At 39.6% G+C, this 15,216-nt stretch overlaps 2 protein-coding genes and 1 pseudogene across 3 annotated transcripts; 2 read left to right on the top strand and 1 right to left on the bottom strand.

Annotated features, from left to right (window-relative positions):
• The window catches only part of LOC122135218, a 97,635-nt pseudogene extending 96,848 nt beyond the window's left edge, over nucleotides 1-787 (bottom strand).
• Nucleotides 788-6,566: 5,779 nt separating this feature from the next.
• LOC109066492 (forkhead box protein Q1-like) lies at nucleotides 6,567-8,066 on the top strand. Its single transcript, XM_042768544.1, has one exon. It carries the CDS (start codon nucleotides 6,754-6,756, stop codon nucleotides 7,660-7,662), a length of 909 nt encoding a protein of 302 aa, XP_042624478.1. The 5' UTR covers nucleotides 6,567-6,753; the 3' UTR covers nucleotides 7,663-8,066.
• A 2,893-nt stretch (nucleotides 8,067-10,959) lies between these two features.
• LOC122147189 (forkhead box protein F2-like) lies at nucleotides 10,960-14,905 on the top strand. Of its 2 annotated transcripts, none has more exons than XM_042768521.1 (2): nucleotides 10,960-12,712; nucleotides 13,965-14,905. In XM_042768521.1, exons 1-2 carry the CDS (start codon nucleotides 11,728-11,730, stop codon nucleotides 14,132-14,134), a joined length of 1,155 nt encoding a protein of 384 aa, XP_042624455.1. In that variant the 5' UTR covers nucleotides 10,960-11,727; the 3' UTR covers nucleotides 14,135-14,905. The 2 variants fall into 2 exon arrangements, with proteins under 2 accessions (XP_042624455.1, XP_042624462.1); XM_042768528.1 differs by having other exon boundaries at nucleotides 10,967-12,712; nucleotides 13,968-14,905.
• The last annotated feature ends 311 nt before the right edge of the window (nucleotides 14,906-15,216 follow it).

Raw genomic sequence — 15,216 nt, 5'->3', positions numbered from 1 at the left:
TTAGTTTATTAATTGAGCTGTTGTGGGATTATTGTGTTGAATGTCCGTGAATTAATCAATGAAACAGCAGTATTACATCTAAGGGTCCTTCTGAATGATATGCGTTTGGAGTGGGAGAGTATTAAGAGCCAGGAGGATTGTGGCAGGAACATAGATTATGGCAGCGGCTCAAAGAGCCGCACGTTCGGTTTGGACGGGGAGGGCACTAAAAATACTGGAGCGGATGCGAAATGAGTGGGCGGTTGAGGTGGACTGCGGAGATGGCTGGTTTTGATGTTGTTCTCAAGGACGAACCTCTCCAAAGCTATCGGCATATAATTTGGAAAGTCAGGGCATCTGGGACGGAGTAAGTCAAGTTTTAGACAGGGGAGCCAGTATGATTTGCCGTTTGGTAGCCAGGTGGACCGGTTTGTTTGTTTTGAGATTTGTGGGGAATACTGGCTGGATTGAGTGTGGTTTTGTGGGTTTTTGTTAGGATATATGTTTGTGTTTTTCGCAGTACAGTCTCTTAGTACACGGCCAGATATGTTGTCGGGACCTGCAGAGTTGTTTGGTTTGTTCGTATCCTAGATAGGGTCTTCCTTACGTCAGCTGGAGACAGACAGAGCGCCTGGTCATTGGGAGGTGTGGGCAGTTTTTGTGAAGGTGTGTCATTGTACATTACAAACCATGTATAAAAGTGGTTGGGTGCATCTGGGAGGGATGTGTCGTCATCACAGGCCTGTGGTGGAGGCTTGTAGTCATGGTGATGGACTGTGATGGTCTGAATGGTTACCACGTGCTCCATGTGTCTCTGCTGTCTGTCTCTTATTAAATTGATTGATCAATAAAATTTTAATTAATTTTTTTTTTGCCTCTTTACCATGAAAATGAGAACATTTATCAGCTTCAGATTAAACACTTGAACACTAAAAATGTGTGTTAAATTGTCTTGAGAATATTAATATTTGAAGAAGTAAGCGTAATGTTTTTAAAAGAAATTGACTTTTATTGACTTTGTTTGCCACTCATTGCAGGTACTTAAGGGTGGTTTTTGCCCATCCGTAGAAACACTGGATTGATTTTGCATTTTTAACATAAAATTCTTGTCAGTACTGTTAATCCTTGAATGATGCGAACAACATTAATAAACTATAGAAAACAACAATGACATTACTGTACGTGCTCTCTTATTCAGAATCAATAAACCATGAATAATTTAGTGTCATTGTGTGAATTATAAGTAATCATGTAATCCATAAAAAAGTAACAGAAATCTGATTACGAACATTATAAAATTCTGATTACATAATCCAGATTACATGTAATCAGTTATTACCCAGCTCTTGGTATGTTGTATAGTTAAGGATTCTATATGATAATGCAGAATAAGGGATCAATATGTGCCTTATAACTAATAAACAGCTAATATGCTAGTAAAATGCATCCTAATAAACAACTAGTTAATAGTGAGAATAGTCCCTAAAGTGTTTACCCTGATAAAACACAAACATCACTTAATCAATCAGCAGCTGTTTCCTAACAATCAGATATTTCCTGATTTATTTATTGGTTTATGTTTCAGTATTATTAGGTGCATTATTAGCGGTTTTGATTTTGGAAACAGTGTTTTGATTAAATTATTTGTTAATTGTGACGAATACATATTATAGGTGACCTATTTTGTATTATAGGTGACCTATTATGTTTGTTAATGAAAATTAAAATTTTAGTTATTAGTACTGTTATATTTTTAGAAAACATACACATCTGATTGTACTGTGCATAATTAATGCATGTTTATAAATTACACAGAAGGGGAGCACAGCACAATAAAAATAATAACATAGCTGGTCTCGAGGCGCTTTTGTGTGGTATCACTTAGTGTTTTATGTCAAACTTTTTATTTTGAGCTGTTGTGATTATGAGCTGGACAAATTCAAGCGGTCGACTTCACATTGTTTTCATATGCAATTTTTGACTACCACATTCCTATTTACGATCATTCTGGTAGCATATGATGGCAGCATTAGTGAAAACAGGCAGAGACAATGGTAGCTTTAGCTTTAGCTAATTAATCCCTCTCTCAGAATCACACCTCCAGCACTGAACTGACCCTCGTTTGTGAGGCAGTCTGGTGTTAAATGATTAGCACAAACATATAGGACTTAAGCATTTTTTTTTTTTTTTTTTTTTTTTTTTCGGGAACCACCATGTCCTCAGCGGTCTATGGAGACTCCTATGTTCATTGGTGCTTCCCAACACATGACACTTGTAATGCCTCTGAGGCTCTGACATTGTGTCTCCAGCAGCTACAGCAAGAAAACAGTAATGGCGGACTGCTGCTTCTGGATCAGGGCTGTGTCTATGCTAATAGGGCAGAGAGTGTCACAAATGGCCAGGACTTTTTCCCTATGATGACTTCAACGTAGGGAGAAATCTGGAACCACTCGTTTGGAGAGACTGTTTATGATTTATTGGGGTTATAAAAAATGAGTGGGTGGATTTTTACCATTATAGGCTGGTTGTTTCCACACACGGCAGGCACACAATTGTGTTCAAACACCTTATAGAAGTGATTTTTGTATAATAGGTCACCTTTAATGCACAAGCTACTCTAGCCACTTGTCACTGTGTTTCATTTTTCTTCATGCAATAACTCTGCTTGATCACACCTTGACAACATTATTTGACCTTTTATAGCCGCTTTTTTCTTTGTTTATTTTTTCTTCATGCAATAACTGTGCTATTTTGGCAAACAATACTTCTCAATGAGGCTGTCGGACTGTGTGCCAGTTGTTCCTGGATGACTTTAGTGATAGGCTGTCGGACTGTGTGCCAGAGAATCACTCAGGCTTGAATGGTGAGTGAATGCGCGTCGAATCCCTTGCCTGTTGTTGCGATTATAAACAAGCGCTATGACAAGACCGCTATGAAAGTAGGCTGTGGAAACAGATCCCAACAGTGGTTCTTGTGTGATTTTTGTTATATTTTTTGATAGGATTTGATGGGTGTGGAGATTGTGGTTTTGTTATTTTTGATGATGTTGTGAGGGATATTATGGATGATTGCTCTTATAAAAGATTCACTGAAGGTGTCTGATGTATTAAAAGATCACTGAGTCTTTGCAAAGATGATCATCTGAACGAAACAATGGACTAAAGACTGATAGAGAGAGTTTGGTTGTGATCAGTTTCTCAATTCCACTCGCATTGTTCAAGAAAAAGCGCCTCAGGACTGGCCTACACTCACGACTGTTTATGCTCGGGTCTGTTAGTTGTGCGCTCCAGATTACTGGAAACAATTTCAGTCTGGAAGCCACATATAAACACAGGAGGGGAAAATTAGAGGGTGCACATGCCTGTAACTCCACTGGTCCATCATAATTCTCTGTTGAACCTGCCCTGAATAACGCAGCGCTACAGACCACAGTATGTGCTGTATTTATTTGGCTAGGCTAGTGTGGAGTAAGCAGGCCCAGGCCAGGCGTTCATAGAGGAATACCCATTCATTCCTGACTGCTGGAAGAAAAATATCTCAGCCTCTGACATTTCACTTCATGAATTCGGCCAAGTTTTAATGAACCACATTCAAATATCAGTACATGATTACATGATCTTATGTTTATTATAGTTACAGCACATAAAAAAAAACGGTTCGGTGAAAACCAGGTGGTGTGCATTTATTACACATTTTGACCAATTTGTGAAATGTTTGGATTTAATGTTAATATCATTTTAAGATTTATTTCATCGTTCATTGTTACTCAAGTTGATTTCCATTTCGCGTGTAGCGATCCACGTATGACAATAATTACATTTGTCTGATTTAATTAGTTCTGACCACTTCAAAAAATGAGAGAACTTTGAAATGGTACTTACAAATCTAATTGAAATCATACATTAGTCACTAAATAGACCAATCTTGCCTTTTGAAATTTGAATGGCAAAGGTGAGATCTAAATAATATGTTGTGGACATTCAACAGACAACTTATTATAATTGATTAATTAGCGAGGGACTCTATGCATCATGCAGTTTCCCCTGTTACGCCCTTAAGTTGTTTTCACAGTCTCATACAGTGAAAGACGATTAACTGGTAATGAGGTACTGCAGGTGCTCTTACCAGTGTTCATGCGGTTGGCCGCAGTATGGAAGTGGAACCTACTGCTTCATCCAAAGTGCCGACTGTGGAGTGTGTGGTAAACCTCTTCTTACACATTAATGAATATCTGTAAAGCACTTCAAATCAAAATATTTGACTTATGGTTTAGACTCTCTCGCCTTCAAACCTGCAGGAAACACCGACCCAACACATGAAACCTGTGGGAGCGAGCGTAATACTGCATCCTCTGTTTGTGTGACAAGCAGTCAACAGGTGGATCTTCAGAATGATGAGATTTGAGGATGATGATGTGTGTCTCAGTTCATTAACTGTTCATTAAAAATGTGTAGCATATAAAACTTGACAGTGAGGCTTTCTCTTGTTGCTTTGGTAGAGGAGAAGTAAAACCAATGATGTGAATAAAGATTACTCTACGGGTTGTATTGGCCTGTAAAATATACATTTTGAGTCTTAAGTACTAGGAGAAAACAGAAAACTGTTAATTTAGATTTTTTCCATACAAAGTATTTCCTGTATCATTCATCAGATACAAACAGTAATCAAATGTCAAATGCTTATTATATATAGACCAATCTAGTATTTTCTTCAATAAATAATCAAATTTGGCTTTGTTTTGCAGACAAAGTCTCATTTCATGTATGATGTATATTAAATGCAGTAGCCATAATGTTTTTTTTTTTTTTTTTTTTTTTTTTTTTTTTTTAGGTGGCTTGTTTAGGTGACGCTTTTTTTTTTTTTTTTTTGTGATTTGTTAGGTGCTTTTTTTTTTTTTTTTTTTGTGATTTGTTAGGTGCTGATAAGACCTACTTAAAATGAGACAAAATACGGGTAAAAAATATACATTTTGAGTAAAATAAGAAAAAAACAATCAAACTGTTAATTTTAGACCTCCATACAATTTCCTGTAATCATCCCAGCCATTTATTATTTAGACCAATATAGTATTTTCTTCAATATAATAATCAATTTGGCTTGGTTTGGAGACAAAGTCTCATGATGTTTTTTTAGCCATAATTTACTTATTTATTTTTTGCAATTGATGTGTTAGGTGCTGATAAGGTAAGACAAAATAAAATAGTTTAGGCATAATTTACTAAAATACCTAAAACCCCAGTTTATTTTTTTTCTAATTTACTTATTTATTTTGCAATTGAATTGAGGTAGAAAATATAGGCACTATTACTTAAAAATTTTAGAGTATGTAAAAAATATAAAAACTCAACCTTAAAGTTGAGAGATTGTCAGTTTATTAAATGGACTTTTCTTCATTGTGGTATTAGTATGATTGCAGATCCTTGACATTTTATTTATTTATTTTTACTTTAACACTAAGAAGTATATAAAAATAAGATGTATATAAAAATAGTTTTTTATTTTTAGATGTGTAAAATTTTATGGTGTATTTTAGACACTAGATGTATGAAATGCATATGTTTTCTTTTTAATTAACAGGGCTGGAGTCTCCAGACACAAATGAGTGTCATGACTTTGAAGCATATATCAAACATCTGTACTGCTCCCTCTTAAAGACATTCTGACACCACTTGAATGTTCAAAACACATAAAAGGAACTATTGTACATGTTTGCATAATGCATGTCTTAAGCATTATTCTAAAACACATTCTGCTTGCTTATATAATATAAGTTTATTTTACTACATTAGACATGCAACACAGGTCAAAATGTGTCCATTCAGTGTTTATTGACTAAAATCTTTAATGCAACCTAACTCGAGTTTAAAGAAAATATTCCTATATTCTAAATTCATAGTTGGGATTGTGCATCTTATTTACCTGCATGAATGACATTCATCATGTATAATTGTATGGGATGCTAAACAACATAGTCATGATATCTCTTTTTTTTTTTTTTTTTTTTTTTTTTTTTTTTTGTTTGTTTGTTTGTTTTAAATGTCCTCTTTTGCCTAATTAAACAGTTATGTTCTACTCTTAGGAATGTTTTAGACCAGAGGTAAAGCATATTCCATCAACAAATGTAACAGTTAATGACGAATGAGTAATTTGATCAACACGACTAAACTGACATCAAAATGTTGAGAAGTGATTACAGTATGTTGCAACATTTAAACCCAATTCTAACTCTTTTATAGTTTTTAGGACTATTCTTCCTATAGGTAAAGCTTTGGCTGACTGCGCGACGCGCCATGTCTGATAATCTTTAGGTATGTTCTTATTGTAGTTAGATCTTGCTGGCGAGCGCGCGGAGCAAAGGTGAGCAAGGACGCAGGTGAAGCCGCCTCACTGTGACGAAACTCGGTTTAAATCAACAAAGCAATTCATCATGAGTCTATCTGATGTTTGTCCACATACGCTCGACCGCTTTATTTCAAAACAGGGTGTGCATGATCCGTGTGTTTTTGTAAGAGTGATTTTAAGACTTAAAGACTCAGGCCCCGCCCCCTGTAGGCATACCCGGAGGTGAGCGGCTATATTAGACAGCTGAGCGCGCACTCGGGACGTTAAGTGCACTTATCTGCAGCAGGTACAGGTCCTGTCACTCTCACGCGTTGGATTGTGTTTGACAGCTCCGCGTGGCTATTCTAGCTCTCAAGCAGCTTCTCCCGTGTGTTTTTATTCTAAGGAATCTTACTCTGCAGAAGCGTTTGGACAGTCTCACTGGTTCAGCAAATGAAGCTGGAGGTTTTCTGCGGGGGTCACTACGACTCCAAGTCCGCGGAGCTCTGCAGCGACGCCGAGGGCAGTATCCCGTCGCCGATGTACGCGGAGGAAGAACTGGGCTCGGATGGAGACTGCGTGGCGCACAGTCCCGCACCTGTTCCTCCGGGCGCTGAGAGTAAAGGCAAGCCCTACACAAGGAGACCCAAGCCTCCGTACTCATACATCGCTCTGATCGCCATGGCCATCCGTGACTCGAACTCGGGCCGCCTCACTTTGGCCGAAATCAATGACTACCTCATGAAAAAGTTCCCTTTTTTTAGAGGCAGCTACACCGGCTGGAGGAATTCAGTGCGCCACAATCTGTCTCTCAACGACTGCTTTCTCAAGGTGCTGCGGGATCCCTCCAGACCGTGGGGGAAGGACAACTACTGGATGCTGAACCCGCACAGCGAGTACACCTTTGCGGACGGAGTGTTTCGTCGGAGGAGAAAGCGCATCAGCAAAAAAACAGGCAAGGAGCCAGAGGGGCCGAGCCAAGCTCCTGCGGTGGACACCAGAGACTCTGTCGTCACGCCCCCCTCCAGCGCCAAGTTCACGAGCTCTTTCGCCATTGACAGCATCCTCAGCCGACCTTTCAGGAAAGAGGAACGCCCCGTTCACAAAGCTGACACCTGGCAGGGGGGAGTGGACATGCTGCCTTATGCCATGCGGGGCTCCCCTGTGGCTCTTCCTCACACGCAGGTGCTTCGATCCTACGGGCCCCCGGAGGACCCCGGCATCAGCTACCGTCACTACCGGGACTTTTTCCCATTCCAGCTGACATCCGAGTGTCTGTCGATCCCACACACGACTGCGACAGCGCCCGTGCCGGCGTCTGCGGGCTTCCATCCGTTCAAAATTGACTATTTGTTGTCGTAATGTCGTGTGGTTCTAGGGTGGGGTACTTTGGCACTTTCTGAGCACTTGATAAAGACATACATTTCATCCGTCTGCATAAAGATCGTCCGCGAAAGTTTTGTGCAAAAGTTGAAAGTTGTGAACTATTTAATATTCTATGTGTATTGTCCTACTGAACAGTTGTGATGTTTTAAGCTGTCATCTGTGTATTTATTTGTCATTTGTGTTTGTTCCAACCTCAAACGATTCTTATAAATGTAAACTTGTTTTCATTTCAGATTTACTGTTCAAGATAAACTCAGTTTGAGGTCTTAAAGAAAGTGAGGCTCTTAGCTGCATCTAAACTGGAATTAATGTAAACTACTTTTCCTGACAGAATGCATGCGCATTTTATTTTGAATAATAAAGCATGTTTTAAAAGTAAATTGATTCTTCTCAATCAATACGTTATTGGCAGATGTTTTAAAAAGTATGTTATTCTGTGAATTCTGTTATGTGTGCAAATATATTTCAGGAATCACAGAGAAATTTTACGAAAAAATGGCCCAGTTATCCCGAATTAACCCTCAATTATGTTATTGATTATATTATTACAATGTTATTATGTTTGCAATGGCCAGAGAGTTTTAAAGCAGTACCTGCAGGTGCTGTTATCATAATGCCCTTCTGTCTGGGCGCCTGTTTGTTTTCACACTTCCCACGCATCCGCATCCTTAAAATGTGTATATTAATAGTTCAGCGAGTTGAAAACGAGGCGGTTTTGAGACTTTGGTGAAGGACAATAAATCAAGATAAAGCAGCTTCAGTTTGAGGCAGCTGTGCATACTGAAATGAAATCGCAAAGGGACGCAGGGTGAAATAGTTCCATACGTTTCCACGAGCTGTCCACGGTCCTGAAGATAAGATGACATAACTCAGCTCTCGAGGCCAAGTACAGTATCTACAATACCTACTAAGATAGTTAAAACCATAAGATGCTTAATTTGTAAATCTAGTGCCCCTGCTTCTGCTTCAAACATACTACCCTTTAGAAATATCCCTCAAACACTTTCAACCCAAGTTTGTGTCAAATATGAACTAACCCAGCTGTTGGGTTTAATTTTTAAATGTCATTTCTAACCCAAAAGTTAGGTTAGTCCACATTTGGGTTGAAACAACACAGCATTTTTTTTTTTTTTTAAGAGTGAACCGTGCCATTACTAGCAGTAATTGTTGTTGTTATTGTAACAGTTTCGTTCGTTTTGTTTATTTATTTATTTGACCTTGTATGTTAATTCAATGTCATTATTAATATCTTATAGTGCCTCATTTTTTGCTTAGGTCAAACAGGCATGTTCCAATAGATCATTTTCCTAAAAGGCAGACCGTTTCACGATTTGGGGAATTATGATATCAAATGCACAGTAAAATTAATGAGCTAATGGAGGGGAAAAAAGTGAAAATAATCATTCGCGTGAACAGGATAATAACCCACACAAGTTCAAATGTCGATATATTAATGTCAGTATATTTGTATCCTTTATAGTTCATAAATGTCACTGTCACAAATGTTGTTATCCACATAATTAAAATCGACATCATGTTAAGTCTGCAACACTGTGATTAGACACCACTTGCTTCTGTCAAACTAAAAAAAAAAAAAAAAAAAAAAAAAAAAATCAACTTCTACGTATTAAGTGTAATGTGACGTCAAGGAGAAAGTCATTACCACCAATCAAACTGACAAGGCCTGTTGCCATTTATGGCGTTTAAAGGGACTATCATCTGGAGAGACTATACTGCAACCTACAGGATGTAATGTACAATATCTGCTACTCAAAACAAAATTATTGTTATCAAATTTCTTTCACACGGTCAAATGATATATATATAACTGGTTGTGGATTACATTTTCAATAGGTATCCAACTTTGTTTTCCTTTTTTTTTCATAGCAAACTGAAGATGCAGGGAAAATTAAAATCCACGCCAGTTATTCCCCAAAGAGCGTAATCTTTGTTATCATCATGCAGTTTATTTGTTTGATTACAATTTAAACAATTGCTGAAGTTGTTGGACTTGTGAGGGAGAGAAACATTCGTCATTCGTAGGCGCCTCGAGAACTCAGCGCTTTGTTTTTTCTTCGCAGAGTTTCCCCGAGAACGGACACAGATATATTTAGCAATTCAATATTTATATTTTCTGTCCAGAACTGCAAATATCCGTCCCCCGAAGCGCCTCTTGTCACGAGGAGAGTAAAAACCTCTAATATCGGCATTATTCAGCTCCTAGCATTGACAAACGCGGACTCAGAGACACCTTTAGTCAAAAGGTCACCTACAACAGTAGAGGACTCCAGCAGTCTAATACAACAAAATAACAATATTATCCCCACAACGAGAAGCCTTCAAAGTCTTTCACGTATTTTCCTTCTGCACCGAGCACGGCTTTTTCTAAGCCAAGCGTGCATCCTGAAGCAGCAGGGACAGCGGGTTTGATGTTGCCGGGATTTTTGGGGGCGATTATTTTCTTTACCTTTATTGTTATGAAAAGGCCTGATTTTATCTCCACATCCTTTTGTTGGCTTTGATAAAGATGTGAAGCTGCTTGTTTCTGCCTATGAGGCACTGCTGTGAAAATTGCCCTCGCATTTGCATTCGTATATTTTAGTGCGCGTATTCATGACGAAGCCAAATTAAAAAAGGCCAACTTCAGTAAACAGTAGTAGAATCGATTAGTTTACAGAGCAAATAAATATACACACAAAGCATTGTTTTAAATAGGCCTAATCATTGACACGCGTAATGATAATAAAACAAAATTCGTTAATTACAGAACCGACTACTTGGATTATCCTAAAAACGAATTATTATTATTATTAGGCTATTATTGTTGTTGTAATTCGACATGCACAGTTAAGTTGTATATTTTTAATTAAATATTTAATATAAAATCAAGTGACTTTGCGCATTTATTGTTATTTTTCCTTTCACAATAATCATGAATGTTGGAGATATTTTTTTTTCTCTCTCTCGTTTTTTTCTTTTTCTTCGTATGGCCAATTAAGCTCACTTTCCACAATTAATTAGTCCCTCTCTCAGGGGGGATGATAGGGGTCCGGGATGGTAAACTGACACTGCGCTGTGTGTGGTATCTGAGCACTGGCGCAGCGGCTGATGGAAAAAGCCTGCTTCCACTCACGTCAAAATCATTTATCCAGAACAGCCCTTTACAAGAACTTGTATACACTTGGAGACGGGCTTTTTTCGCCCACCCCCATCATGCGTACTTGACAAGATGTTCAACCAGGTCACTGCCTTACGTGCTCGCATTCTTCTCTCTTCGGCGAAGCGACGTGCTCTCGCTTCGCACTTACTTCTCCCGACGGTCAAACGCGCCATTACATCGTACCACTCACTAGAAGTGCTTTTCTATTTAAACCTCCCGTTTTCCACTGCCAGAACTCTCACCAAAACACGCCATTAATTACTGGAGCTCTGACAGCCTTCGCCCCGGTGTTTGGCGTGTGGCGCTGTTGATTGAAACGTCGGACTAGGCTTGATAAATGGCGTTATTGCGTGTATTTAGGCTGTCAGAGGGGAGGTGGGGAGTCTCTCTGCTCGGACTCTGCACAGCCTCCTGCCAGACCGATAGCTGGAGGCATGCCAGACATGGAAAGGGGTGGGCCTCTGCAGTTTGAGGAGATTTCTTGGAGGAATTTAGTGGGGATCTAGGGGGCAGAGAGAGATTTACGAATTGATAGGTGGTCGCGTTTTGTTTGGCCGCACGTCTTTGCGCCAGAGGACTCCGGAGCATTGAGTTTCCTTCTCTTAAAGGATTAGTCCTCACGATGGCCACCAAGAGACTAAGGAGGGGTCGCTATCCTGGCGACACACAGCTGGTGGCTTCAACCAGGAGCGCGTCCTGCGAGCAGAGCTGAATTGTGGCGCACTGACCTCGGCCGCCTTGAAGAGTCACTGGCTTTTAAAAGAGATTTGCTTGGAGTACACAGAGTTTTCTCCTTTAATTTTAGTCCTGACTTTACTTTTGAAAATTAAACCCGTCTTTTTTACAGCCGTTCAGCTTCGTTTGGGCTACAAGTCTTAGCAATGACGACTGAGAGCTCTCAGCAGCAGCTGGACACGCCGGCTGCCCTCAGATCCAGCCCCGCATCCAGTGCCATGCACTCGGCGCTTCAGAGCACGCAGACAGTGGTGGAAAGCCCAGCTGCGACCGGCAGCAAGGGCAAAAAGTCCAACTCGGGCATGAGGCGCCCCGAAAAGCCGCCTTACTCCTATATCGCCCTCATAGTCATGGCGATACAGAGCTCTCCGACCAAAAGGTTAACGCTGAGTGAAATCTATCAGTTCCTCCAAGCGCGTTTCCCATTTTTTAGGGGTTCCTACCAGGGCTGGAAAAATTCCGTCAGACACAATTTGTCTCTCAACGAGTGTTTCATCAAACTTCCCAAAGGCCTCGGGCGGCCGGGCAAAGGCCACTATTGGACCATCGACCCCGGGAGCGAGTTCATGTTCGAGGAGGGCTCTTTCCGACGCAGGCCCCGTGGTTTCCGAAGGAAATGCCAGGCTCTCAAACCCATGTACCGCATGATGAACGGCATCGGCTTCGGCGCTTCGATGCTGCCCCAAAACTTCGACTTCCAGTCGCCCTCCGCGTCCCTGGCCTGCCATACCAACAGCTACAATCTGGACATGATGAGCAACCCGGTGTCCGGCGTTCACGCGGGTTACGATGGCCTCAGTACAGCAGGTCATCATGTCTCACACATGTCGCCCAGCTCGGGTTCTACATACATGACGGCATGCCAAGTCGCTTCCAACGGCGAGTACGGCCCAGAAAACAGCAACAGTCCGCTGCACTCTCCGCCGGCCATGAGCGGCTCTCTGGAGTGCCATTCGCCGTATGGAGCCGCCTCGGCACATTGGGCTTCATCAGGTGTGTCTCCTTACATTAAACAGCAGCCACTAGCCTCCAGCAGCCCGACCTCCTCTGGATTACACTCGAGTATGCCGCCTTATTCTCTGGAACAGGGCTATCTGCATCACAACGGCAGAGAGTCGGCCGACATCTCAGGTAAAGCACGCACTCTTTACAGTGTCTCGATTTGAGATTTCTATATCAAGTTTAGCTGGAATAAAAAGGCATTAGGTCTATACAATGATGTAGTTTCCCATAAAAATAAATAAATAAAATAAAAATGTAGCTGCTGTTATTATAACAACGTTTTTATATAATGTCGTTTAAAAAAAGCCTACTTAAATGTTAAATTTTAAGCAAAGACATCGAAGTTAAATCAGATTTGTATACAGGAGGCCGACACCATGTGTAACAATTTAGGCAAATATTTTTCGATGAATTAAAGTAGTACAGGTTGTAGAGGGCATTTCATTAATGCTTTTAAAATGCATTTTATTACAATTATTATGCTTTCATAGTGCCTATTCATTGCTAATTATTTACAGTTATGGACCATAGTATTTGCAGAAAGGGCAAATTGTTTGAGTCATGAGACTGCACAATCATATCATTTTTTATTTCCTCAAATTGGGACATGCACGTAAATTATTTTCAGAGGCCTGCATAGTTTCATGTGTTGCATGTGTCAAATGCGCATTTAGACTAATGAATTAAAGTTTGTTCGTGGCAATTAGGAATTACTCACTTTTTGAGTTGATTTTCCTGCAGTGCTGCTTTAGAGACACACTATAATTAGGAAAATAGCAGATGTCTGACGCAGAAGGCCTTTGTGAGCTGTTTTAGATTTTTTTTCTTTCTTTCCATCATTACTTAAGGTTAAGAAAACAGTGCCGTCTTTTGCCAGTAGATTGGCAAAGAAAGCCCGGCATTAATGCAAACTAAAGAGGATTTTACATGTGTATTCAGCTTAGCCAGAGCGGACTGTTTTAACTGTAAGGCTTCGTATGAGGCCCAGGTGGACAAAAATAAACACTTAGCCACCTAAATGAAGTTTTAATATAAGAAGAAAAAAATAAAAACATGAAATATGCTATGAATAATGCAAAAACGGGAGGAAGATTGATATTGATTGAACTGAGTTCACTTACAGAGATTTACAGTAAACAATGCCATTGTTCTTAAAAGACTGGCATGGCGTTGAAAGCACTAGAATGCATTGTCTGAGCTTGTAATAAGCATGTCTTCTATTAAACCTAAAAACAATAGGGTATTGCTTTTCTGTAGAAAGCGCTAAACTGAAATGCATCCACTTCTAAGAAGACTGTAGAGACAATTACGCATACTTTCGATAACGACATTATTCTAGCAATATATTAATAATGGTGTTTTTGTTTTGTTTTTTCCTCAGCAGGAATGTCTCGATACCAATCCCACTCTTCGCCAGTCTGTGACAGAAAAGACTTTGTGCTGAACTTCAACGGTATTACGTCGTTTCATCCATCCAGCAGTGGATCCTACTATCATCATCAGCTACATCACCAAGGAGTCTGCCAAGATGTAAAGCCATGCATTATGTAATTTAAACTATGACAAGCAGAAAATAATAATAATAATAAACCCGAACGTACGGACTGAACTCGCAAATTACGAGATTGTGTGCGTTTGATGAACGGTTATCAATGAAGAATAAATACAATCAATGGAAGAATAAAAGAAGCCGCTCATCTCTCCGTATTTACTGAGAGAAACTATGAAGAAAGAAATGAACTGATCGGAACTGAGGACTCCGCAGGGAGGCAGAGCGTTTGGGCTTTTTTTGGAAAGATTATGACATATATTTACTATCTTGGAAAGACCTCGGAGCGTCTGCAAACGAGGAGACGTGATCTCTAACAAAGCTGTTTATCCAGTCCATAATTAATAGCCAAGTCTTTTGTTTGATTTGACCACACTTTCAGCAAGGAAGAGAGGGGAAAGGGCTCAATGACTGAGCATTTAAAGTCGTAGTAAAATTAAACCTTGTTATTTTCGATGCACTCAGCAACACCGCGAAATACAGAACACAGAGTCCAGCGGCGTGGGGATCGATGCATGTCACAACCCACTCGAATACAAAATATCTTATTTGTCTAAACCTTATGTGTGTTTCTTTTTGACGGCTCTTCAGTGATTCCACCTCTTATATTTTCAGGGGTGAATGTTTAGGTTTGTGGGTAATTCATGTGTAAAAGGAAAGAGGCCTACAAAAAAACGTATTAGAATAATAATGATTGCACTTTTGTTAGTTTAACAAGTTGACAAATTACAGTTATGTTCAGTACAATAAAACGATGTATTCTCAACAAAAAAGTAAGTGTAATTTTTTTTATTTATTTATTGCTTAATCATGCTGAAATGAGTTATTTTTCCCCCCGTAAAACACGACCAAGACTCCTTTACTGTAACTGGTTTGAAAAAAAAAAAAAAAGCCTTCTAATTATTAAAATCAGTTTACCAACTACTCTGGAAATATATGAAACTTCCCAAACTTGTGCTTACAAACTGGTTACGCTTTTTCTTTTCTTTCTTTCTTTCTTTTTTTTATAGTAAATAAATGAATAATCGGTCAAATATTTGAACCAGCAATATGTTGGTTTATTGTATGCATTTAGGCAATTGTC

This window comes from Cyprinus carpio, chromosome A2 (assembly GCF_018340385.1).
Source record: "Cyprinus carpio isolate SPL01 chromosome A2, ASM1834038v1, whole genome shotgun sequence".
NCBI classification, from domain to species: domain Eukaryota; kingdom Metazoa; phylum Chordata; class Actinopteri; order Cypriniformes; family Cyprinidae; genus Cyprinus; species Cyprinus carpio.
This window is presented reverse-complemented; position numbering and strand designations above follow the sequence as displayed.

Excerpts from the sequence above, each read along its gene's own strand:
- LOC109066492 (XM_042768544.1), top strand. The coding sequence starts at position 6,754 with ATGAAGCTGGAGGTTTTCTGCGGGGGTCACTACGACTCCAAGTCCGCG.
- LOC122147189 (XM_042768521.1), top strand. The coding sequence starts at position 11,728 with ATGACGACTGAGAGCTCTCAGCAGCAGCTGGACACGCCGGCTGCCCTC. Across the intron at positions 12,713-13,964 it reads AGAGTCGGCCGACATCTCAG|CAGGAATGTCTCGATACCAA; the intron begins GTAAAGCACGCA and ends TTTTTTCCTCAG.